At 29.0% G+C, this 24,126-nt stretch overlaps 7 protein-coding genes across 7 annotated transcripts; 4 read left to right on the top strand and 3 right to left on the bottom strand.

Annotated features, from left to right (window-relative positions):
• Positions 1 to 96: 96 nt before the first annotated feature.
• Positions 97 to 843, top strand: GO595_008010 (PAP2 superfamily protein; the record flags this gene model as incomplete). Its single annotated transcript, XM_067921538.1, has 1 exon — positions 97 to 843. One exon carries the CDS (start codon positions 97 to 99, stop codon positions 841 to 843), a length of 747 nt encoding a protein of 248 aa, XP_067771844.1.
• Positions 844 to 1,115: 272 nt separating this feature from the next.
• GO595_008009 (uncharacterized protein) lies at positions 1,116 to 3,836 on the top strand (the record flags this gene model as incomplete). Its single annotated transcript, XM_067921537.1, has 1 exon — positions 1,116 to 3,836. The coding sequence occupies one exon, from the start codon at positions 1,116 to 1,118 to the stop codon at positions 3,834 to 3,836; it is 2,721 nt and encodes a 906-aa protein (XP_067771843.1).
• A 6,115-nt stretch (positions 3,837 to 9,951) lies between these two features.
• On the top strand, positions 9,952 to 10,425 carry GO595_008008 (Uncharacterized protein; the record flags this gene model as incomplete). The annotated part of the gene is made up of 1 exon (XM_067921535.1): positions 9,952 to 10,425. The coding sequence occupies one exon, from the start codon at positions 9,952 to 9,954 to the stop codon at positions 10,423 to 10,425; it is 474 nt and encodes a 157-aa protein (XP_067771842.1).
• Positions 10,426 to 10,522: 97 nt separating this feature from the next.
• Positions 10,523 to 12,514, bottom strand: GO595_008007 (GTPase; the record flags this gene model as incomplete). The annotated part of the gene is made up of 1 exon (XM_067921534.1): positions 10,523 to 12,514. One exon carries the CDS (start codon positions 12,512 to 12,514, stop codon positions 10,523 to 10,525), a length of 1,992 nt encoding a protein of 663 aa, XP_067771841.1.
• A 1,224-nt stretch (positions 12,515 to 13,738) lies between these two features.
• GO595_008006 (uncharacterized protein) lies at positions 13,739 to 14,092 on the top strand (the record flags this gene model as incomplete). The annotated part of the gene is made up of 1 exon (XM_067921533.1): positions 13,739 to 14,092. One exon carries the CDS (start codon positions 13,739 to 13,741, stop codon positions 14,090 to 14,092), a length of 354 nt encoding a protein of 117 aa, XP_067771840.1.
• A 956-nt stretch (positions 14,093 to 15,048) lies between these two features.
• Positions 15,049 to 16,413, bottom strand: GO595_008005 (discoidin domain-containing protein; the record flags this gene model as incomplete). Its single annotated transcript, XM_067921532.1, has 1 exon — positions 15,049 to 16,413. One exon carries the CDS (start codon positions 16,411 to 16,413, stop codon positions 15,049 to 15,051), a length of 1,365 nt encoding a protein of 454 aa, XP_067771839.1.
• A 237-nt stretch (positions 16,414 to 16,650) lies between these two features.
• GO595_008004 (CAMK family protein kinase) lies at positions 16,651 to 17,937 on the bottom strand (the record flags this gene model as incomplete). The annotated part of the gene is made up of 1 exon (XM_067921531.1): positions 16,651 to 17,937. The coding sequence occupies one exon, from the start codon at positions 17,935 to 17,937 to the stop codon at positions 16,651 to 16,653; it is 1,287 nt and encodes a 428-aa protein (XP_067771838.1).
• Between the last annotated feature and the right edge of the window lie 6,189 nt (positions 17,938 to 24,126).

Here is a 24,126-nt window from a genome sequence, read left to right as displayed (position 1 = left end):
TGATATTTTTGTAATGTTAACAAATTTTGAATATGCTTTCAAATTTCACTGAAAACCTCTGCCAGCGGAAAAAACAATCCTCTTTCACATCATCCAATGGAAATCTCAACCAAAAGGAAGTGTTTGAACGTATTAGACATTCCAAATCTAATTGTTGCAGCTGTTTCTGTAGTTCTTTTTATTATTCTTTACTTATCTCTTAAAATGCAGCCTTTGTATGTTCCACCACATGATTCTCTTTCAATGTTTCCACACCCTGGAACAAACCGTGTACCAGAGTGGCTCCTTGGTATAATTATTACAATTGTTGCCATTGTTCTTGTGGTTGGATCCATAATTTTACACAAATTTTTCCCACAACACTTTGCGGAATTCAGAATCTTTTCCCTTATTTGGGTCTTTGTTATCTGTTTTCTAAACACTCTTTCAGCTACCGAAATTCTCAAGAGATATGCTGGCCGTCCTCGTCCTGATGTTTATGCTGTCTGTGGGAACAACACACAATACGAAGACTGCACAAATATTGACAAAAGTACACAAGATGATCAATTCAAATCATGGCCATCTGGCCACTCTTCGACTTCAATGTCTGCTTTTTACTTTTTAGCATGTTTTGTTCAAGAGGTATGTAAGAGTGGTCGTGGGATAGCAGCCTTTGTAGGTTTTGTAATTCTTCTTATTCCATTGATTGTTGGTGCGACAAGAATTCGTGATTATAGACATCACACTGATGATGTCCTTGCTGGACTTTTCATTGGATATATCGTAACTGCATTTGTCTGGAGGAAAACCAAACGTGATGTTTTCCCTGATGAAGATGAAGAAGATCCTAATTCTCCTTAATTAAACAATTTCTTTCTTTGTAATTAAAAAGTCAAATCAACATAATTTAACCTAGATTTAACAATTCTGAATAATCAAGCCAAAGTAAAAAACCATGAATTCATGTTTATTCTATTTGAAAAATTGGAGAATCTACCTAAAGATTTGCAAATTACAATAATAAAATATTATTATTTATACGAATCTTTTTGCTTGAAGAAGCTCAAAAATTTGCATTTGAACTTTACATGAAAAGTGATTTTATCGGTTATGTCACTTTTGGATGATAAAAAATGGAAGCAGAAGATGAAATTCAATCTCAAATTCAACCACAATTTCCACCTGAATATCTTCCTGAAAATCGCAGGTGTATTGACTGGAGTTTTAGTGGTTTAATTGCATATGCAACAGGTCCATGCGTACATCTTTCTCATGCTCGAGATAAAAAACTTATTCATGTACATTCAATTGAAGTAGCTCCTTATACAGTTTCGTGTCTCCGCTTTCATCCAACATTACGAATAATTGCAGTTGGTGATATAGCTGGAAGACTTTTTTTATGGGAAATTGATAACCGTAGATTTATTGCATCTGCAAAACCATTGCTTACAAAAACCGACAGGTGTACATGTCTTCAATGGAAAGATGATCTTCTTTTAGTATTATTAAATACAAAGAAATTAATTGCTGTTAAATTTACGAAAGGTAGTCGAACAGAAAATCTCATTAATTTTTCCATTATTTGGAAAGTCAATTTGCCATGTGAATTCAAAGATTTTTCAATTGATCCATATTCTGGAAAACGAATTCTATTCCATGGGTATGAAAATGTTTTTTCAATTTATACATATAATTCAACATATGAAGCCCCCACTTCATTTCTTGAAGAAGTTGCTTTAAATCAACAATCACCAATTAAAGATGCGCAATGGTCACTTCATATACCAAACTATATCATTATTTTAATTGAGCGTGATTTATTATACTTTAATATTGAAAGTACATCATTAATTCAACTTATTGATACAACATCCATACCATCGTCATTTCTTTTTCTTGTACAATTTCCAGCTGATCATACCCAATTTATTACGTTCCATAAGAACAGCACAATATCAGTTTATCATATGCAAAAGAACCATATTTATTTTATGACACGCGATTTTCAATGTAAGCTCTCAAAGGGCACCCCATTATCGGCGGTTTTAAGCCCGTTAAACGATAACCACTTAACGGTCTTCTACAGTGACATTGGATTAGCTTTTTTTGATATTGAAACATTTTGTATCACATCAATAGATCCCACATTTCCATCAGATATTACTTCATATGACAGTGATGGCACATGGTATGTTTTAGGTACTAAGAGTGGGTATATTATATTAGGTAATTTATTTGATACTAATGACACGAAACGATTTAAAGCCACAACATTTCCAATAACATTTATCTCATATGATATCCCTAAACTACGAATATATTGGCAAACGACTAACGAATCAGGAATTGTAGACTTAAACACACGGAAAGTCACCAAGTTTAAATCACATGGGACTACAATTAAATGTTATGGCTCACATCATGGAGCACTTATAGTCGAACGCGATCAATATATTTTAGGTGTCTTTATTGATGGTAAAGAATATCCATTAATTCTCAAAGATAAAATCATTGATTTATCTATTGATGAACAAATATCGAATCAAAACAATGGAAAGTTTTATGTGTTACAACAAAATCATTCGATAATGTTCTTCGCATATGAAAAAGATAAAGGCATTATAGCACAAGGCGGAATTCGACCACGGCAAATTGATTCCGATGTATTATGTTTCACATATCATCAAGATAACTTTGCAATTGGTTATTCAGATGGAACAATTAGTTATTATAACATTAAAACGCAAATTTCAAGACGAGAAAACTTTAATTTATTCGGACTTAAAACTATACACTTTAATGATGACGCAACTATACTTTTTGGCCTTTATGAAGGAAGAACTTTGTTCTCTATTAATGGAAAAGAGATTAAATATTGTCCTTATACAGTGAAAAGTTTTAAAGTTGTTAATGATTCATTGTTATTAATTCAGGCAGGTGATAACATTGTTAAATTCATTCGGATTTCTGATTGGAGACAATTAAATTATATATCAAAATATTTGCCACCGCCGATGGAAGATGAAAACCTTTCGTATTTCATATCAAATAGGAAAGAATTCGATTATTATTCAAATGTAACAAGAGATGTTTGGACATTTCTAAAAGAAAAAGATCCAAAAAACTTAAGATTACATTCCAAATATTGCATCAATTTAAATGGGGAATTAGAGAAAGTTAATTTGAGATATTTGTCAACAATTAAAGCTAATGAAAACTTAAGCAAAATTAAAGATCTAAAATTTGCATCATTGATATTCCTAAATAAATTTGAAGAAGCATCCGAACTAATATTCGACCCTGACCCAACAAAAGAAAACTTCTTCTTTAATGCATTGTATTCAACACTTTTACTGATTATAAATGGTAATACCTTAAATGAAAAAGTTAAATTGCAATTAAAAACGACAGCAATATCATTGTTCTCACGTAAAATGTATTTGGAAGGTTCGTTCTTAATGAAAATAGCCGGACTTGATAAGGAAGCAGCGCTTTACTTGATGGAAGATGACATGATCGAATTGTCTTTACGGTTCATCAGAAACATGAACGATAACAACGATATGCTCATTATCGTTGGATGTAAACTTATGAAAAATGGGAAAACTGAATCAGCATTGCCAATGTTTGCTGGAGCGAAACAATTCCATGCAGTGTTGTTCGCTTTGTTTGAGATGGGTCTAATTCCTGATGCTTACTTTATTATGAAATTTGTGAAGAAAAATAATTTGTTGTTCAAAATGGAAGAAAAATATAGATCAATGATCCCGAAATTAATTGACTTAGAGGAGTTATGTAAAATGATAGAACAACAATTCCAATTTGTTTTAACGAGATTAGGAATTAAGGAATGATTTTGTATTAATAAATTAATTTTTGAAACGAAATAATTCGTTTTTTGAAAGCTGATTTTCTGCATTATGATTTAGTCGAATGAATAATTTCTGATAAAATGAAATTTATCACGATAAATCACTTTTTGTAAAGCCGATTGAACAATTTTTAAATAACATGTCAGACTCGTTTTAACGGTCGCCAAGAAGGAAAAGTTGTTCTTGCTTATTTTTGAATGAAAATTCAAAAAGAAAATAATATCTTTCTTTAATTCTTGAAACTGTTCAATTTCTTTAATAATCTATAAAAAAATGAAATTAAATCATATTTTGCATAAAGTTCTGACGCCACTTTTTTTTTTTTTTGATGAATAAAAAAGATATTTATCACTCATTCATATTTATTTAAAGAAGTGGACATCGTAATTCTTAATAACTTATTAAATACTTTTTATCTTTGATACAAACATAGTTAAAGCTCTCCAAAAGAGGCAATTCCAAACATACAAATAATTTCATTTTTTAAATCATATTATGTATTTTTCTCTATACTCTTTTAATTTTTTTAACCATTCCAAATAAATTAAATATTGTGATATCTTAAATCTAATGACTGATATAGGTAAGAATTTCTTTTAAGGCTGAATTATATATTTTTTTTTATATAAACGATGCAGTTAAACCTATATACTTTTATCTTTTTCATATGGATCCAATTTTTTTTTAATGATTATTTTCAAAATATTTAAATATAATTTGATTTTTTGAGTATTATAGATTATATTTGTATTTAAGTTATAATATGTATGTTATATCCATATCATTTCTGTGTAATTGATAAAATAATTAAACATTGAATTTTTGTATCATCATTGATACCTTATTACCTAATTCTCTATATATTTTTCTATACTTATATTTAAAAAATTTTTTTACTAATCATTAATTAAAATTGTATTGAAAAAGTTTTTTATAACTTTAATAAATTCATCTAAAATTTTTTCGAATATTCGACCCTTTTACGTCTATCATTCACCGAAAGCATATGAGGATCTTCCTTCTACGATATTTTTTTTACAACAAATTATTTATAAAAATTTTCTTTTCTTATATAGGGTGGTCAAAAAGTTCGTTCGCCAGCTCTTTTCTTTATACATACTTATGTGATCGAATGTAATAACATAAATATGGATTATATAAAGTGTATAGAATATTTTTTTATTTAAATGTTTTTTGTTTTATTCAATGTATATAAAATTATGCGCTTTAGAAAATTTTATTGTACGTTAAAAATGTACGTTAAGAATCAAATGCTAAACAGTATGGTAGAAATTCTTGCCATAATTCATTATTTATGGCTAAAAGGCAATGACAACAAAAGCATACATTAAGAAGTAATCGACACATATGGTCCTAAAGCGATAACTCTCAGAACAGTTCAGTTGAGAACAAAAGAATTCAAAAAAGGAAGAAATACGTTAAACGATCTTCCAAGAAGTGGTAGACCCCAAAAACTAGATTTAATACTTATTATTCAAAATTATTTGTTGCACAATCCATACGCAAGCACTCGCAAAATTGCTAAAGACATTGGGGCAAACAAAAATACTGTCAAAAAGGTTTTGATCAAGCATTTATCAATGAAAAAGGTCAATTTCAAATGGGTGCCATATGCTCTTACCGAACAAATGAAAGCAAAAAGAGTTGAAATTGTAAGCATCTTACTGGAATTCCTTACAAATGCATCGGAAAGGAAGCTTGCAAAAATATTCACTCAAGATGAGACATGGATCTATTTTAAAAATGGAAGAGAGTCAATGTGGATTGAAGCCGGTGCACAAATACCAACAAAACCAAGGCAAACAATTGGGTCAAAGAAAGCGATGATATCAGTAATTTGGGGAATCAATGAAATAAAATCAATCACCATGCTTCCTCAAGGCAGTAAGTTCAACAAAAAGTTTTTTTCCAATTGTGTGCTCGAAGATTTGAACAAAAAAATTCAGACAAAAGGGACATACCTACACATGGACAACGCAAAACCGCACAATGTACCAGAAAAATTAAGAGAATTAAAAATAAAAAGACTTGATCATCCCCCTTATTCACCGGATATAGCTTCTTCTGACTTCTTTCTATTCGGCTACCTTAAGAAATTATTAGAGGGAATGGAATTCAGCAACGAGAATGAGCTTTTTGACACAGTCCAAGAAATATTAACTTCAATACCAAAATCAATATTTAAAAATGCATACAATGGATTGACTGAAAAAAATTAGACGAACGAACTTTTTGACCACCCTATATTATATAATACTTCTATTTCTGATTCAATATATTTTATGGATAAAAATGACTATTCATTTAATGCTACCATGATTTTATTAAATTTATTAAATTTAGGCATTTTGCCACACAAAAAATCATTGTAAATTAGGCTATCTAAAAGAAATTTCTATAATATTATAGAACTTAGAAAAAAGAAACTAAATTCAAGAAAAAAAGTTTTTGTTTTTCTCTAAATTAATTGATACCATATTCTTTGTAGAAAATTAGATTTGATGACGTTTTTGAGTTCCAACTCTTTCATCCCATTTGAAAATCAAAAAAGTGACGATTTTAAGTGGGGAGAAAAAATTCAATCACTTGTATATCAACAAGTGAACAAAATTTTTAAAAAATAATAAAATGCACATAGAGTTCATTCATTATAGTTTTTATTTATATATTATTTGTTTTTCTGATCAAGAGGATGTCGAGAAAAGTGGTCAGAACTATAGTTCATTAATTAATTCTATCCTTTAATGAATAATAATGTGAAATTTTATACTTTTATAAATGTTTCTTCTTTAAAATCATTTGCAAAGGTGATCACCTTTGATATGGTTTGTACTAAATATAGATTCAAGCCATAAAAAAGAAATGAATTAGTTAATATTAAACCAAATAGATAAGAAATTGTAAATGTATTTGATTTTGTATATGAATATGAGCTAGTGAATGAATTTGATTTAGTAAAATCATACGAATTAGCAAATGTATTCGAACTTGGGAATGAATTTGCCTAGTGTAAGTGAGTGATGGTGAAAGATTATGCGACTTGTTATATTATTAAATAAGGAAGAAATACATGAATAACAAGTGCAGATATCAAAATCAATGAAATCAAATAAATTATTATGAAAAAATCCTGCATGATTATTTTCATGTTGATTCCAAGAATTTATTGTTGAAGTTTTTCTTATAAAGCGTTTTATAATATTAATGTATTTATGTATTTCCATTTTGCTTTGTGATTATATTTGGTAATATGTAAAATACATAGTGTGTATTGTGATTTCAATGATTTTCATATGTTTGTATGTTTATATCGACTTTTGTTTTAGTACTTCTCTTTCTAATGTTGATTTTGATTATTAGCAATAAATGATTCATTTCCATTTCTTATTGAAAGTGAAGATTTGATGTTTATAGACGAAGACTCTGAGTTAAATTTTCCTTTGTACTTTTTTCATAAAGTAAATTTACAATTTCTTTATTACCGTTTTGTTGTGCGATTTGAATTTCTGTCAAGTAATATTAAAACATATTCCAAATTATTAAAACATATATAAAATTATTAAAACATATTCCAAATTATTCAAATGAATATTTTTTACATTAACATCAATTCCTTTATCTAAAAGTAATTTTACTATTTCTATATTATTATTTCTAACTGCTATATGAAGTGCTGTTTCAAATCATTAAATCAAATAAAAAATTATAAAAGCATATTCTAAATTATTAAAACATATATAAAATTATTCAAATGAATATTTTTTGCATTAACATTAATTCCTTCTTTATCTAAAAGTAATTTTACTATTTCTATATTATTATTTTTAACTGCTGTGTGAAGTGCTGTTTCAAATTATTAAAGCATATAAAAAATTATTAAAACATATTATAAATTATTAAAACATATTTTTTTTGCATTAACATCAATTCCTTCTTTATATAAAAGTAATTTTACTATTTCTATATTATTATTTCTAACTGCTATATGAAGTGCTGTTTCAAATTATTAAAACATATTTCAAATTATTAAAACATATTCCAAATTATTAAAACATATTCCAAATTATTAAAACATATAAAAAATTATTAAAACATATTTTTTTTACATTAACATCAATTCCTTCTTTATCTAAAAGTAATTTTACTATTTCTATATTATTATTTCTAACTGCTATATGAAGTGCTGTTTCAAATTATTAAAACATATTCCAAATTATTAAAACATATTTTTTTTACATTAACATCAATTCCTTCTTTATCTAAAACATATTTTATAAGTTCAATATTTCCTGATTCTGAAGCAAATAGTAAAATATCTTTTGATTACTTTGAAGGAAATATTTAACGAGATATAAATTTCCATTTCTTGCTGATTCGTTTATATTATCTGCATTAACATTAATTACTTTTTCTTCCAAAAATTCTAAAATTTCATAATTATCTTTTTTAATACAAAAACTTACCAAATCATTAGTTTTATCTTTAGACATTTGAAATGTTGACTTTGGTTGTATTTTTTCTAATTTGTTCTCATAAAGATATTTAAAGGTATCATTTTGATGAAATTCAATTGCTGCTTCTAAAGAACCTTCAAATGATGAATGATTTTGTTCGCATAAATGAATGATTTCTTCATTTTCACCTGCAACTGCATATTTTCCTGAGTTTTCTACTTTAGCACCATTTATAAGTAAATATTTAAAACATTTAACTGAAGAAAAAAATGCTGCATAATCAATTAATGAAACATTTTCTTGGTTAATAAATGAGCACCTTTCATAAAGTGATGGTTCAATTGTTTGATTAAAATTAAAGTTTGTTTGTGATGATATTTCTTGAAGTTTTTCTATTTCATCATTTCGAATTATTTTTGCAATTTCGTTTGGATTATGTCCTTCTTTGATATATTTCTTATGAAGTTCCCAATCATTCTTCGAAAGTTCTTCATAATGATCCAAATAGTATTTTTTTATTGGATCATTTCTATTAAACACAAATGCTAAATGATTTTGTTTTTGGTTTTCTTCTTTTGGTTTATAATGAGAAAAATATTTTGAATTAATATTTTTAGTGATATTTTTATCAATTAAATTTTGTTCAATCATTTGCTCGATTAAATAATATGATTCTTGTGTATTAGCTGTAGATATATGTTTTATAAAAATTGAAATTAGGTTAACGATATTTTGATTAATTTCTTCTTCTTTCATTTGAAGTGTCTTTAAAAAATTTAAGTAAATATCAAATACTTTCTTTGGCGATGAAAAAGCATTATAAACGATGTTTCTTATGATAAAATTAAATGTATTTGGGAAGTTTGAATCGAATAATTCCAATACTTTTTTAACTGATGCCTCGCAGTTTTCTTCAGTTAAACCGAATATAGTTTTCTCAAGCTCAATAAGGAATTTCAAGCAGGTTGATAAATAATTTGATTTTTGATCTCCTGTGTTTATGACAGCCGTATCATCATTAGGTAAGTGATTCATAATCAGTGGTGCCACAGGAGAAAAACGGCTGACTTCACTTTGTCCATTATTTGAAAACAAATGGTAAGGCACCCCAAACGCAAAAAGTCAACAGCATGAACTTATCAAAAAGTTGTCGATGTAAATATCATAAAAAGTCGTCGAGTAAATAAATCAAAAAGTTACTGAAGACGTTTATTTCTTATAAAATGAAACAAATTAACTTCAAATGTTATCCGTGCATAATAATGATTATTATACATATAATGAATGTCATATAAACAAAGCAACAAATAGTAACCAACAATTGTGACTGAATTTGGGAGATCAAATATTTTATCATGATTTCATATTGGAAAAATATTATATAATATCATTACCATAAGGTTTTAATAGTTTTGGCGGTTAATTCGGTTCAACGTCGGCCGTTAAAATCGATAGGTTTCCTGGAAAAAAGTGTCGTTTCAAACTTTTTGAATTAGTTCATTGAACACACCTTAACCTTTAACCAACTTAACGATAGAATCCGTTAATGAACGTGCTTACAATCCCAGAAAAAATGTGATTGAAATTTCAATTGAAAATGACAAAATCCAAAATATTTCGACATGTCAGTAGTCTACATTAGACCACATGTAGGAAAAAGAATTAACGCTCATGCTGATGGCTCATGGAAATGGGACGGGAAATATCTTAGACTACATATTGGAAAAAGGATTAATGCTCATGCTGATTTTTCATGGAAATGGGACGGGAAATATCTTAGACCACATATTGGAAAAAGAATCAACGCCCATGCTGATGGTTCATGGAAATGGGACGGGAAATATCTTAGACCACATGTTGGAAAAAGAATCAACGCTCATGCTGATGGTTCATGGAAATGGGACGGGAAATATCTTAGACCACATATTGGAAAAAGGATTAATGCTCATGCTGATTTTTCATGGAAATGGGACGGAAAATATCTCCGGCCACATGATGAAAAAAGGATTAATGCTCATGCTGATGGTTCATTTAAAGTCACTGATGAAGTTCCGATACCTGTTCTAGTATTAATAGCAATACTTTCAAGTTTCTAAAACAATTTTCATTCCAAATTCTTTTTTTTTGAAAAAACCAATTTATATAATTATTTCATAAATATTTTTATTTTTAATAAATTTTACATGGGACAAATTATTTTTTTTCTTCTGTATTCTTTTCATCTTTAACGAAATTCTTTTTAATACTTTTTTCCATATCACCGAAACTTTGGTATATTTTAGTTTTATTTTCTTTATCCAAATTCCTTTTCGAAATCATTTGGTTCAACATGTTAAAGTTTTCCTTTAAGTTTAACAATATTCGATCAGTTTGATCATCTTGATCACCCCATTTCCCGTTCAAATATCTTGTACAATATGCGCCTGAAAATCTTCTTTTCGCGGCCAAAGAATTTAATATACCGAACAAGATGCCTAAACTCATTCCTTTCGAAGTAAACATTTTATATCCTTTTTTAACATCATTTTCACTCACAGTTATACCACAAACCTTTAACACATCCACAGAAAAATATCCAAAATACTCAGGCAATACAATAAAATCTGCAACGCCTGGAAACAAGTCGACGATTTCGGGAACTTTTTTCTCGATTCCCTCGACATAATTAAATGCAAATATTCCAGTCAATATTTTCCCATCTAAAGGATCTTCGATAACTTCTCCACCAGCGTTTGTTAATGTCGAATGCGTTGTCATTAAAGCTTTAACAGGTCTCATTTGGCTTAAAGCCTTTTTGAGTTGGTCAGCAGTCAATGACGTCTTCACTTCGATAACAGATAAAACATTATCTGCTAAAATCGGAGCAATTATAGAACCAGTAGTATCAATAGTCAAACTTGGACATGAGTCATTCACTACGACTACGTCGAGTTGACCTGTTTTATTTGATAATGCGTCAATAACTTCTCCTGTTGTAACTTTAAATCCAGGAGATAAATGACTTTGTAAAAAGAGTCGACATAACGCTTCGCGATTAGCGCTATTGTTATTTCCGACATGTAATTCCCGATCACTCGCGTGTGCTAATGTTCCTAATATATCTGCTTGAGCACTAAAATGAGACATAAGTGGCGCAGTTTGATATTGTGAGAAATGATCTCGTAAATATCCATATAAACTATAATCCAAATCTTCAATTTCTGGCGATGTATGTAACACGCGTTTACCTGCATTAATGCCAACTAAGTCTTTTTCAATTGATACAATGATTATGTCGGCATCTGATTGATTAATTTTGGCAATGATTTCGGCATCATCGTTTTTGGTCGATTTGGTTAACGTCGAACGCATTGTAGGCGACGCTTGACGTGGAAATGATGTTACTATTGAACTAGCATTATGTGCTCCTAATCGTGTTGCTAATTTAGTAGCGGAGCCAATGTTTTCAACATGATCAACAGCTAATACTTTCTGACCAAAGAGATCAAGACCTACAGATGAATCTTCTAATTCATATGAGCTACGAACAAAATATATTTTACGATGTTCTGGATCGGAAAGTTTTTCATAGTAATATTTGCGCTCTTTTGTGAGGATCTCATGGAATTTTGAGACAACAATGACGTTTTTTGAGAGAAGGAAATTTATGAGGCCAGGCCAAAGTGAATACTTTCGAATGTTATCAAAAGCTGCTGGAGATGTAATACAAAAAGAGTAATCGGCGGCAATGTTCGGCATTTCACATGATCGTGAATCATAGATAATCACATCAGAGATTTGTTCAGCAAGAATTATGGCACGACGTATGTCAGTAGATGCATAAACAGTGGCACCGTTGTTGAGATAAAGTTTGATTTGCCAGGAATCTGAATCTGAAAAAATATCTGGAGGTATATCATCACCGGGCTCAAAGACATAATGAAGTCCACTCTCAACTGAAAACTCGCGTGGAACAGTAAGATAATCTAATTCAGTGATGGGAAAAATTACTGCAACTTTTCGCTGTATCTGTGTATTTAATATGTGGGTAAAATAACGACAAACTTGGGTCTTGCCAAGACCTGGCGCAAGAGTAGATACAGTAATAACGGGTTTGAACGATTTGATTTTTGTCCTTGGGAGAAATTCAACTTCACAATGACCACATGCAATTATACGATTAATGATAGATTGAGCTTCTCTCATTGAAATATCTTGAATATGTATTAGACATTTTTGTACTCGATACTTTTGAATCGCTTTTTCAAGATCTTTTAGTGGAAATACATGAAATGGATTTTTAAAAGGTCCTTTAAATGAAACAATTGGTGGTGGATCTTTATATTGTGAAACAAATCCACAGATTTCTTGATCTACATTTTGCGCATAAGTTCTCCAATAAGTATGAAATACAGGATAATCACATCCAATAATTAAAATCCTGGTTCTTGCAAGTGTTCTTTTCAGCATTTTTTTTTGCCAAAAAAACCGATCAGTTTTCTAAGAAATGTTATGTGAAAAGGCAAGAATTCACCAGAAATCGTTTTAGGATAACAAAGTGGTGATAAAGCTCTTACCACTAATCACAAGTTTCTTTTGACAAAGCTTTGGAGTTTTTCCAATTTTTTAACTTTTGGATTTCACATTAATTATAATTAACCATTTTTAGAAAACAATAAGACATCTCAGAAACAAAAGGAAGAATTAACACCTAACTTAGGATCGAATTGTATTTTATAAAAGATGAATAAAGATATATTTTGAATTAAGAATATTGCAACGATAAATTATCCTTCAACACGAGTATCAGGACAATCAATTCGTGCGTGTTGTTTGTTTTTAGCATCTCGGCGAATGAACATCCGTTCGTCTTGACCAAAACAAAAATTTAAATTTTCACAAGCTCTGTTTGGTCTGAATTAACACAAAAGTGCAATCAAATGTACGTTAATTTTCATGAAAATTGCTCAAGTTCCATGTTGCGGAGATGCATATTATGAAACAAAATTTCATTATACACTTAACCAATTTGATTGGAATTTAGTAAATAAATTAAATATCGATTTTGTGAAATCAACACAAGATAAAGATTCAATTGAAAATTTAATATATAGTTTTGTGGATTCTAAATTTGGCGCTGTTGAAAGACAATTTCTTCCTTTTCCATTGTCAGCTAAATTTTATGAATTATTACAAATTGCTGTTGATTACTTATTACGAGAACAACTTAAACTTCGCAATAAATTGAAACGTAAAGATCATGAAATTGAGTATCTTAGAAACAAACTTGAAAAATCAATTAAAACATTAGATTCTATTCCAAGAAATCCAGCAGCTGATGTATCTGTTGTTCATACTTGTCCAGTTTGCAACAAATCATATAAAGCAATGTATTATTTAGATAAACACATTAAAAATTATCATCCTAAAATGATCGATGCATGGAATGCTCTCAGGAATAATCAACCATATGGTTTACCAGTCGCTCTTCAGGATATTAATGAAGAACTTCAAGAACTCCGATCATCCATTACAAAACAAGAACTCGAAAATGTTAAAAAGGAAAAACCAAAAATGACATCAAATCGTTTAAAGTTTCCAAAGACAAAAAACAAAGAGCATTGTTCAAATCCAAAAACATGTTCTACAGGGAAAATCGTTGGATATCGTGAATTTCGTCCTAAAGCTAATCAATCAGATTTCGGATTTGTATTTTATGACACAGAAAACAACGAAACTGATCAAGACATTAATCAGCATAGTGATGATTATGAAAAGTCATAACATTGTTCATCATAATTTGTTAGTAAAAAAAATTTATTTCCACTACAAAACGCATTTGTATTAAAATAAGTGAATTATTGTAATTACTAAAAAGGAAAAAACAACTGATTTTACATCAGATTCTATATTTTTATATCATATTAAAGGAAATCTATTTGAAAAAGACTGCTTAAAATCAACAAATAATGATGAAAAAAATATTGAAAAATAAGATAAATGAAACACTTAATAAATTTGAATGCAAAGAAGATAAATTACCACATCCATTTGAACAGATTCTATATCACTTCTCCCATCGAATTTTTTCAACTATATAAAAGAATAAATTCATTACAAGAAGATGATTATAATTAAATTTTTGTAAGCTATATATATATATATATATATATATATATATATATATATATATATATATATATATATATATATATATATATATATATATATATATATATATATATATATATATATATATACATAGCGTTTTGATATTGAAGCAGGTAAGAAGTCTGGTTGTGGTATCCAATAAATAAATAATTTATACTTTATTTAATTTTTGGAAATGCAAAACAACATTTGATGAAACAATTTTAGTATTAAATTTATTATGAACATTCCTGTTTCAAAAAGAAATGAAGACACGATGGCCGAGTGGTTAAGGCGTGGGATTAGAGTCCCCATGGGCTTGTCCCGCATCAGTTCGAATCTGGTTCGTGTCGTTTTTTTTTATTTTTTTGATTGATCAAATGCAGCTTAACAAAAAAAAGTGTTCTAGCAATTTTTCTTGAACGAGAAAATCTCAAGTTGCGATTAAGTTAATGGAGAAAAAAATTCCGAAAGTTAATATATGGCAAATTTATAAATTAACAATTTTTGAAAATTATTTTTTTGGTAATTAATCCGAATATCTTATTTGAATTTTAAAACTTTAGATCACTATTTCGATTTAATAAACACTAATTATCAGAAAACGTGCATGTTTCGCAATCCAAAATATTGCGAATAATATGCATCGCATGTCCAATTTCCGCACTATAGAATTTCCCACTCTCAAAGCCAGTGTCAACAAACTTTTTCTTTATGTTGTCAAGAAATTCCACAACTGTTTCCCATTTATGACCAATTGTCAAAGCTCTTCCAGCAACAGCGTGAGGAAATCCATCATCAGATTGTTCGAGTGTCATCCACAATGGGAATTGTTCCACAAACCAATCCATCAATATTTGAGATCGATTTCCATTTGGATCAATCAACCCATATATTTGTGGGAAAATCTGTGCCAATCCTTGTGGATGAAAAATAGACAAATTCCATTCACTATCCGCCTGATCAGCATGGTACTTATAGAATTGGTGAACTTCACTCCACATAACCTCCTCAAATTTTTGAATGAGTCTGTTCGAATGTTGGTGAAATTCATCAGCTTTCGCATCATCATTAAAAACATTTCTGTAAATCCATTCAGCAGCAAGAAAGCCTGAATACACCTCGCTATTATCCATATTGTATTTAATGTGGTATGTGCTTTTAGCATAAGTAAGGCAATCATTGAGAATCTCAGGATTAGTTAGTACTGATGAAACAAGATCAATATCACTTCGATGTTCGATTAAGAAGTTATAATCATAAGAAAGATTAGCATAATGATAAAGGAGATTAAGGAATAATGCAGCATACGAATCTTCAGAATCCATTTCTTCATTTGTTGTAATTTCGTATTCAGGAACTTCTGAAATAAGTTGATAATAATAATCAAAAATACTACCAGCAACATATCTGTCTGTTAAGCCTTCCTTGTTGAGATGATTGAAATACCATTCACAGAATTTACGAACATTTTCATGATAAGATTGATTTCCAGTAACAAGGAGACCTTCAGCTGCTGTACAAGAAAAATAAGGAACAATTCGTGTTCGAGCATAGGTTAAAATTATATGATCTAAAATAGCTCCATCTTCCATTTGAATTGTTTGTATGAATTGTGCCATACTTTCCATATAATTTTGATAATATGAGATATTGTGAGGGAATGTAAATTCAGGAGTTGGTTCTGGTTCAGACGTTGGTGATGGACCAGATGTTGGTTGCGGCTCTGGTTCAGACGATGGTTGTGGCTCTGGCTCATTTGAAATTTGATATGTTGGAGAGGGTATCGGTTCTGTATCCTTAAAATCAGGATCTGATTTTGTTAGAGTGGTAGCAAGAACAATTGCTCCTACAATTACTATTACAGCAACTACTATAGCTACAATAACTTTAATTAGAAAGCACTGTACAGAAGAGGGAGTTTTATTTTCGTCTGAACTGAAGCTTTCATCCATTAGTTCGTTGTAAACATAAGAAAAAAATGAATCACACACAATTATTTGAATGACTTTGAGTGGTTTCTCAAAATTACTGAAATTTGATGCGGTTAAATTCAACATCATACGATAGGCGACCGTTTGGAAATTATTTCTTCACAAAAATACAAAATAAAATTTAATAATAATCAAAATATTCGACAGAAAAAAGATCCCGCGCAAGTACTTCTCATCGTAACATTTCCGGACACCAGATCAAAGACCATTTCCACGTTGTCCGACTGCCGCCGATATAAATGAAGGTCGATTCATCAAAGGTAACACAGCAGCAGGTCTCATTGGCTGTATGTTTCTTTGTGACTTAATTGGGCATTCGTTCTTTACGATTCTTCTGCAGTTTCCGACAGGTAAAAACTTTCTGTTTGATTCTAATTTCACATATGTCGCTTGTGGCTGTGGTGTTCTTGTGACTATTTTCTTAAATTGTAGTTCACTTAGCCCTTTCGCAAGCATATTGTTGAACTCTTCGCTTGTTTTCATCTTCTTTTTGATTAAATATGCAACGACAGTACTATCATTGTTCTCGCGTGAAAACAGCATTTGCTTTAGGTTCGAAGTATCCAATCCCAACGCGCTGAGCTCATTGGAAATACTTTGGTCAAAACCGTCGAAGGAGCCGTTATAGTTTTCCCAACGTTTGACAAAGTGCGAAAGGTTTTGGTACTCGCTAAGTGAAAACCAAGGATGTTCTTTGATCTTATCAATGGTGATACGTGCTTCAGGTTGTTTAATTAACATTTTCTTGATAAGATCTGTTAGTGATGGTGATAAATCAGTAGGAAAAACTATGGGAGAATAAGCAATGTTATTAAGAAGTGTTTGTAGATCTTCGTTTTTAAATGGAAGATTACCTACAACTAATGCATACAATAAAATTCCGGCACTCCATATCTCGGCTGCAATGGTATAGCTCTGACCTGTAATCATCTCGGGAGCTACATAAGCAGGTGTGCCACACATTGTCTTGAAATATTCATCTTCTTCTTGGAATGTATGGCATAAACCAAAATCGATAACTCGAATGTTAAAATATTGGTCTAACAATATGTTCTCGGGCTTGAGGTCTCTGTGAATGACTTTGACTTCTTTGTGTAGGTACTCAAGGACAGTTATTATTTGTGTGAAAAATTTACGTGCTATTGGCTCAATTACTCTTCCTCTTGTATTTACAAACTTTAAAAGATCCCCGTTAGGTGCATATTCGATGACAATGTAGTGGAAGTTTTCATCTTGCAAGTATTGAAAAAATTGTGAAATTAAAGGATGGCTTATTTTTTGCAGTACAGATATCTCGCATATTAGTCTTTTTTGTAAATTTTCTTTTTTAATTTTTGCTTTTGAGATACATTTTATGGCAACCAAATCTTTTGTCACGTTATGTCTTGCTTTCCATATAGCTGCTGAAGAACCATAATCGATAGGTTCTATAAACTGAAAATCGCCTACGCACTCGGGAATCTTTGCAAAGTAGTCAGAGCTCATTCTAGAAAAAATTTTTGAATGGATTCAATTTGACTCGCGCATTGACGTATCAAATATATAGAGATAAAAAATGGTAAAAATCGGATATAGCTTTAAATAACATAGAAACAAATTTGTAATTATACTAAACGAGAACACGATAATTTAATATATCTGAATTGGAGATAAATACATTAAAATTCATCAAGATATTTGCTAAAGAATCTGGAGCGTATTTGTGATTATCTCGCAAACTTTTCAATGGAGTTCTCTGAATTTTGAATATATTTAAATATCAGATAACATGTTTAGGCAAATATATACATGAAAAAAACAGGTGTATATCATAAAAATATAAATTCTTGAAAAAAATAAAGTGCCCTATTCATTTTCTTTCTAACGTGATATCAAATAATAAAAATAATGAAAAATTTTCGATTCATAAAAATCATTAATAAATAGTATGTGCCTCTTTCATTTAATATCAATTCATTCGAGCATGCTCCTCAAAAAAGTACACGTTATGCTATTTTAGGAAAGATCTTAAAATTCGTAGTGAAGAAGCAAATTGGTTAACAGCATTTCAATTGATGGAAAAGTTGAAATTTTTCAATTCATTTTTGCTGCATTAGTTCAAAAAGCTTGATGTTTTTTTTATTTCCAAAGAAATTAAAAAACGGACTATAATTGAGGCTATGGTTACATCAAAGAGTTCAAGCTTTGGCTACCACCAGAAGCTAAGCTACTAATGGTTTTTAACAAATAATTTCAAAGAATAACAATATGTTAATTTCAAACATTGTTTTTCTCCTCAATTTAATCCGAATTGCATTGTTTTAAATTCGCCTTTAGAAGCTCGTTAGCTCATAGTTGACACCAAATTTATTAGGAATAAATGTTTTAGATTAATTGTTTTGGATTTATAAATCAAGTGCACTTGATTATTTTTTCTATATTTCTTTACTCTGGGCCTCTGTTTCATGGTCTCATGACCGAAGTGCTATCTTTGTTTGTCTTTAAAAGATTTTTAGATCAAAAAAATTTTTTTTGTACGTTTATTTTTACCGCCAATATTTTTTGATGAAAAATCAAGGGTTTCAATTTGCGAACAAAAAAAATGTTCATGACCTTCAAATAAGAGCATCTCAGATAATTGATGTTTCAAATTCTCATTTAACATCACTTGCTGGTCTTCCATCTCCAAATATCATCAAAAATTTGCTGGCTTCTAATAATAACATTGAAATTATAGAAGAAGAACAACTTAGATACTGCAAGTCAATTGTAAATTTAGACTTATCATCCAACCAAATTTCAAAAATTGAAAATTTATTTTATCTAACACACCTTCACGTTCTGAATTTATCAAAGAATTTAATTACTGTTTTGGAGAATTTAGAAGGGAATACGAACCTACGACAATTGGATGTATCTGATAATCAAATTTCTTCAATTTTTATTCGTTCTCCACTTCCCAAACTTGTAATTCTAGATCTTAGCGGTAACAAAATTCGAAGGCTCCTTGGTTTAAATTCTTTCCCGTGTTTATCAACACTTAAAATTGAAAGATGTCAACTTATTTCTCTTTCTGGGCTTCAACAACTTCTTAACCTCAGAAGGATTTGTGCATCCTCCAATTCCATCAGTAATTTCCCACCATTTTATCTTCCACTTCTTTCACATATTGATGTTTCCCTTAATAGTTTAACATCATTAACGCCATTTGGACAATTTCAATCACTTGTTCGCTTAGACATATCACAAAATCCAATTAGTGATGAAGGACTTCAAATCAACACCGTGTTTAATGAAATGAAAGAGTTTAGAGCAAATTACACAAATATTTCAGATCCATCACTTATTGCAAATTTTGCTCCTAACATTGTTGTTATATCAATAACTTCATCTAAAATAACATCAATTGAAAAGGTTCAATTACTTATACAAAAATTACCTTCTTTAAAATCCATTGATACTCGAAATAATCCAATTAATTCCGATATTTATCCAGATGTTAATAATGTTAATAATCGAAATGAAGAAAAGAATTTTCCAGAATATGAAAATGAAGAAGAATATTATAAATTATATCCTGAAAAAGAAAATGAAATACGTAAATATCGAAATACAATTTTAGGAACTAATTCATTAGGAATTGCTATTTTAGATGGAATTGGAATTAATGGAACTTCAAAAGATGCAAAATTCACATTTTCTTTCATTGAAGAATCACAAATCGAATCATTCATTGAATCTCAATTTGTTGAACCTGTTCAACAACAAAATAAAGAAACGAATACACAAAATGAGTTTGAAATTTTTAATGAACCACATTATATCGAAAAAGGAATGCAAACTGATTTCAACAATGAATTCATTGATAATGGAATTCAAAATGATTTAATTCATAACGAAATATCAAACAATCAAAGTTATTCCAATTCAGAAGTTTTATGTGAAAGCGGTGATTTGTTTGATATAGGTGAAATCCAAAGTAATTCTTCAACTATTAATTATGATATCGATAAATTTAGTGCTGCAACTGATCTTGATGATGAATTATTTAATAAAATTAATGTTCGTAATAATTTTTCGAAAGTTAATAAAAACCAAAAATTACATCCTGAAAATCCAAAATTACAAACTTATGATGATGATATCATAAGGAATAGAGGCGGATGTTCATTTTGGGTTCCATTGGATGTAAAACCAAAACGGAAATCAAGAACACAAAATTTAAATAATGAATATAAACAAAAACCAAAACATTTAGGAATATCATATCCATTCAATACGAAATCAGAAAGAAGACTTCCTTGGGATAAAGAAACAGAACAGAAAAAGACAATGCATCCAACGAAAAGATTTCATGCAAGAAAAACTTATTTTAATTGAATAAATGTAATATATATTTGTTAAGTAAATAAAAAAAAATTTTTTTAAATACACTTAAATTTTTATTTTAAAATATATCACAGCTACTATTGTTTTGATTTAATCCTGTTTTGTTATATTTTTCAAAAATACGAACAACATCAAATTTTCCTTTTCTTCCTGCCATTTGAACTGCGGTAAAATAAGCAAAAAATAAACACCAAAATTATTAAACAAACAGAAAACATAAAAAACAAATTTCAATTTCTATATCTGTATTTACATTTGGACATTGTAAAAGTATTTCAACTTTTTCTGCTAAGCCAAGTTCTGATGCTAAAAACAAAGGTGTTTTAAATATCACAAAAAAATTCCATTTTTAAACAAATTAAAAAAAACATCAATTGGATTCATATCAATTCCATCTATTTTAATCAAATTAATGATCGAATTATTTGACCAGTTACAAGCAGCATAATGAAGAGGAGTTTGAGAAATATAAATAGAATTAGATTTACATCTTTTGCATTAAAATCAAATCTTTTGTCTTGAAATATGAAATCAGGAACATCTTCTTGTTGCTGAAACAAATAATGAAGTGGAGTTTTTCCATTTGAATCTTTTACATTTACATCAATATCCTTTCTATCAAGAACTTGATGAAGTATATCATAAAACGATGAATCTTCACATAATAAATGTAAAATTGTATAAAAACCAAAAGAACTTTTCCATCATCAAATACTTCATTAATATTATATCTATCAGAACTAATAATTAAATTAATCTCATAAAGATATTTCTGTGAGAAAGCAAGTTTAATTGCTTTTTTATCATTTATATCTATTTTTGGATTATCAACTAATAACTTTATTACATCATCAGAATGAGTTTTTGTAGCAAAACAAAACACATTTTTGGTGTCAATCAAATTATGATTAAGTAATGCATTAATATGTTCTAATTTATTTGATTCTATAGCAAGTAAAAGAGGTGTATAACCATCTTCATCAGTAACATTAGGATTAATATTAGGATCTTCTAAAAGGCGTTTTAAAATATCAGCAGATTCCAATGAAATTGATTCACTTAATGCAGATATATCACCAGCATCTAAGTGATTAATATCAATTTTATTCTTTAACAATATAGAATCAATAACATTTAAATGATTATTCCTTACAGCAATATGAATTGCAGAAGCTCCATATGCATCATATAAATCCATTTTTACTTGTGGTAATGATAAAAGAAAGTTTACAATTGTTATTTCTCCAACTTCAGCGGCATAAATAAGTGGTGTTTCAAAACATTTAAATAAATTTTAAAACGAAAAATAGAACTTTTTTAAAAATAAAAAAGAAATATTTCGTGCATTAAAATCAAATCTTTTATCAGATGCAAATATTTCAAGAATTTCTAATTGAGAATAATGTATAGCTTCAAAAATTAACATATTTAATGAACCATTAACATATTTTAACAAATAATTTAATGCTTCAATACAACCATTTCGAATTGCATTTTGTAAAGCATTAATTATATCTTCATTAGTTACTTTAAATTGTTTAAAAACATATGTTATAAGTTCAATATTATTTGATCTTGCAGCAAAGATAAAATATGTTTGATAATTAACATTATTATCATCTATTAACCATCGTAAAATTTCTAGATAATGATAAAAAGCTGCTTGTTCGCATGCAGTATTTATATCGTATTGAAACGATTCGCATAAATGTATAATTTCTGTGTTGCCACCAGAAATTGCATATGACATAAGATCATTCCCATTTGAATCTTTGATTTCAGCACTTTCCGAATTTAATAAAATAAATTTAAAGCAATTAATTGAACCAAAGAATGCAGCACATTGTATTAATGTAGGTGTAGAACTAAAGAAAATAGATGTTACATTATTATTTGGAAGAGATTTTGTTAAATCAAATCCTGCTTGAGATGATAGAATTTGTAAATCTTCAACTTTATCATGATATAATATATATAATATATCATTTTTGTCTTCTTCGAAATTTAATAAATTTTTTAATTTTTCAATATCATCTTTAGTAAAATTCATTTCTTTTAATCCTAGTGAATCAAACATGTTCTTCATTGAAGTAAAATGCTCCGATTCAGGCCTTTCTATTAAAATTGATTTAATTTTTTTATTAATAATTAAAGAAATATCAATATCAGAAATATTTTCTTTTTGAATGTTGATAATTTCTATTAAAAAATTACATAAAATTTCTGATTTTTTAGGTCTTAATTGAAAAGCCCATAACACTTGATCAAACAATTGGGAAAATAATTTTTCATCTTTGAAATAATTTTTGTTGATTAACATATCCAATGTTTCCAAATAATTTGTTTTATCAATCTCAAGTAAAGATTTTTGTAGATATATTATTTCATCAATTCCTTGATTTCTAGAGCACATTTCCTCCATTTTTCTCGTAAAAAACTGACACTAATTTCAATTAAATTTTATCGTAAATTATTTATCGCCTTTTTTACAAAAATACGTTAAGTAATTTCACTTTTATCAAAAAACGGTGGATTGAGACCGTTAATCACACTTCAGTGTACCAATGGAGCAAAATGATCTATGGAGTGTAGATGGATCATTCACACGTAACTACACGATGTTTGGGTTGCTTGTCATAGTGTTATTTTGCATCCTTTGGTTTATTAACATATGGAAAATTACAGTAATCTTGTTATTCATTTTATCTATTTTCTTTTACTTTGAATATACGTTACACATACAAATTGACTCAGTTTTATCAAATCCAGATATTCAGCTAAACAGACGCAAAGCAATATTTGGAATGTTTTTTTTCGTAATCACATCAATATTTTGTTTTTTACTACTTATTAATCATTTCGGAATTGAATCTCTTGATCACAATGATTTTTCACTCACTTCAGCATATATCAAATCACTTCTAGTTTCATTATTTTTATTTTGTCTTTTTTTATCATTTAAATTACTATTAATTGGCTTTAACATAATTACAGTTCTTCAAATAAAACGAGGTTTCTTTGCAATTTGGCATCGCCTTACCGTCATAATTCGGGGAATTTTTGTAACAAGTTTTTGGCTTAATTTTTTCCAACAATCAGACAGTATTACTCTAAGTGATTTTATTTATGGGAAAGAATCACATATTTCCAAAATATATCTTATTACTAAATTTTTTTATTTTGCCCAACTTGTTTGGGATTTAGATGGTGCACGACAAGCATTCATTGCTTCAAGAGCGAAGCTTTTCTCTCAATGCACATCACCCAATGAATGTCAGATTTGTGGCAAAAAGTGCCAAGCGCCCG

This window comes from Histomonas meleagridis (assembly GCF_020186115.1).
Source record: "Histomonas meleagridis strain 2922-C6/04-10x chromosome Unknown contig_6, whole genome shotgun sequence".
Taxonomy (NCBI): Eukaryota; Parabasalia; order Tritrichomonadida; family Dientamoebidae; genus Histomonas; species Histomonas meleagridis.
Note: the sequence above shows the minus strand (reverse complement) of the source record. Positions and strands in the feature narration are given on the sequence as shown.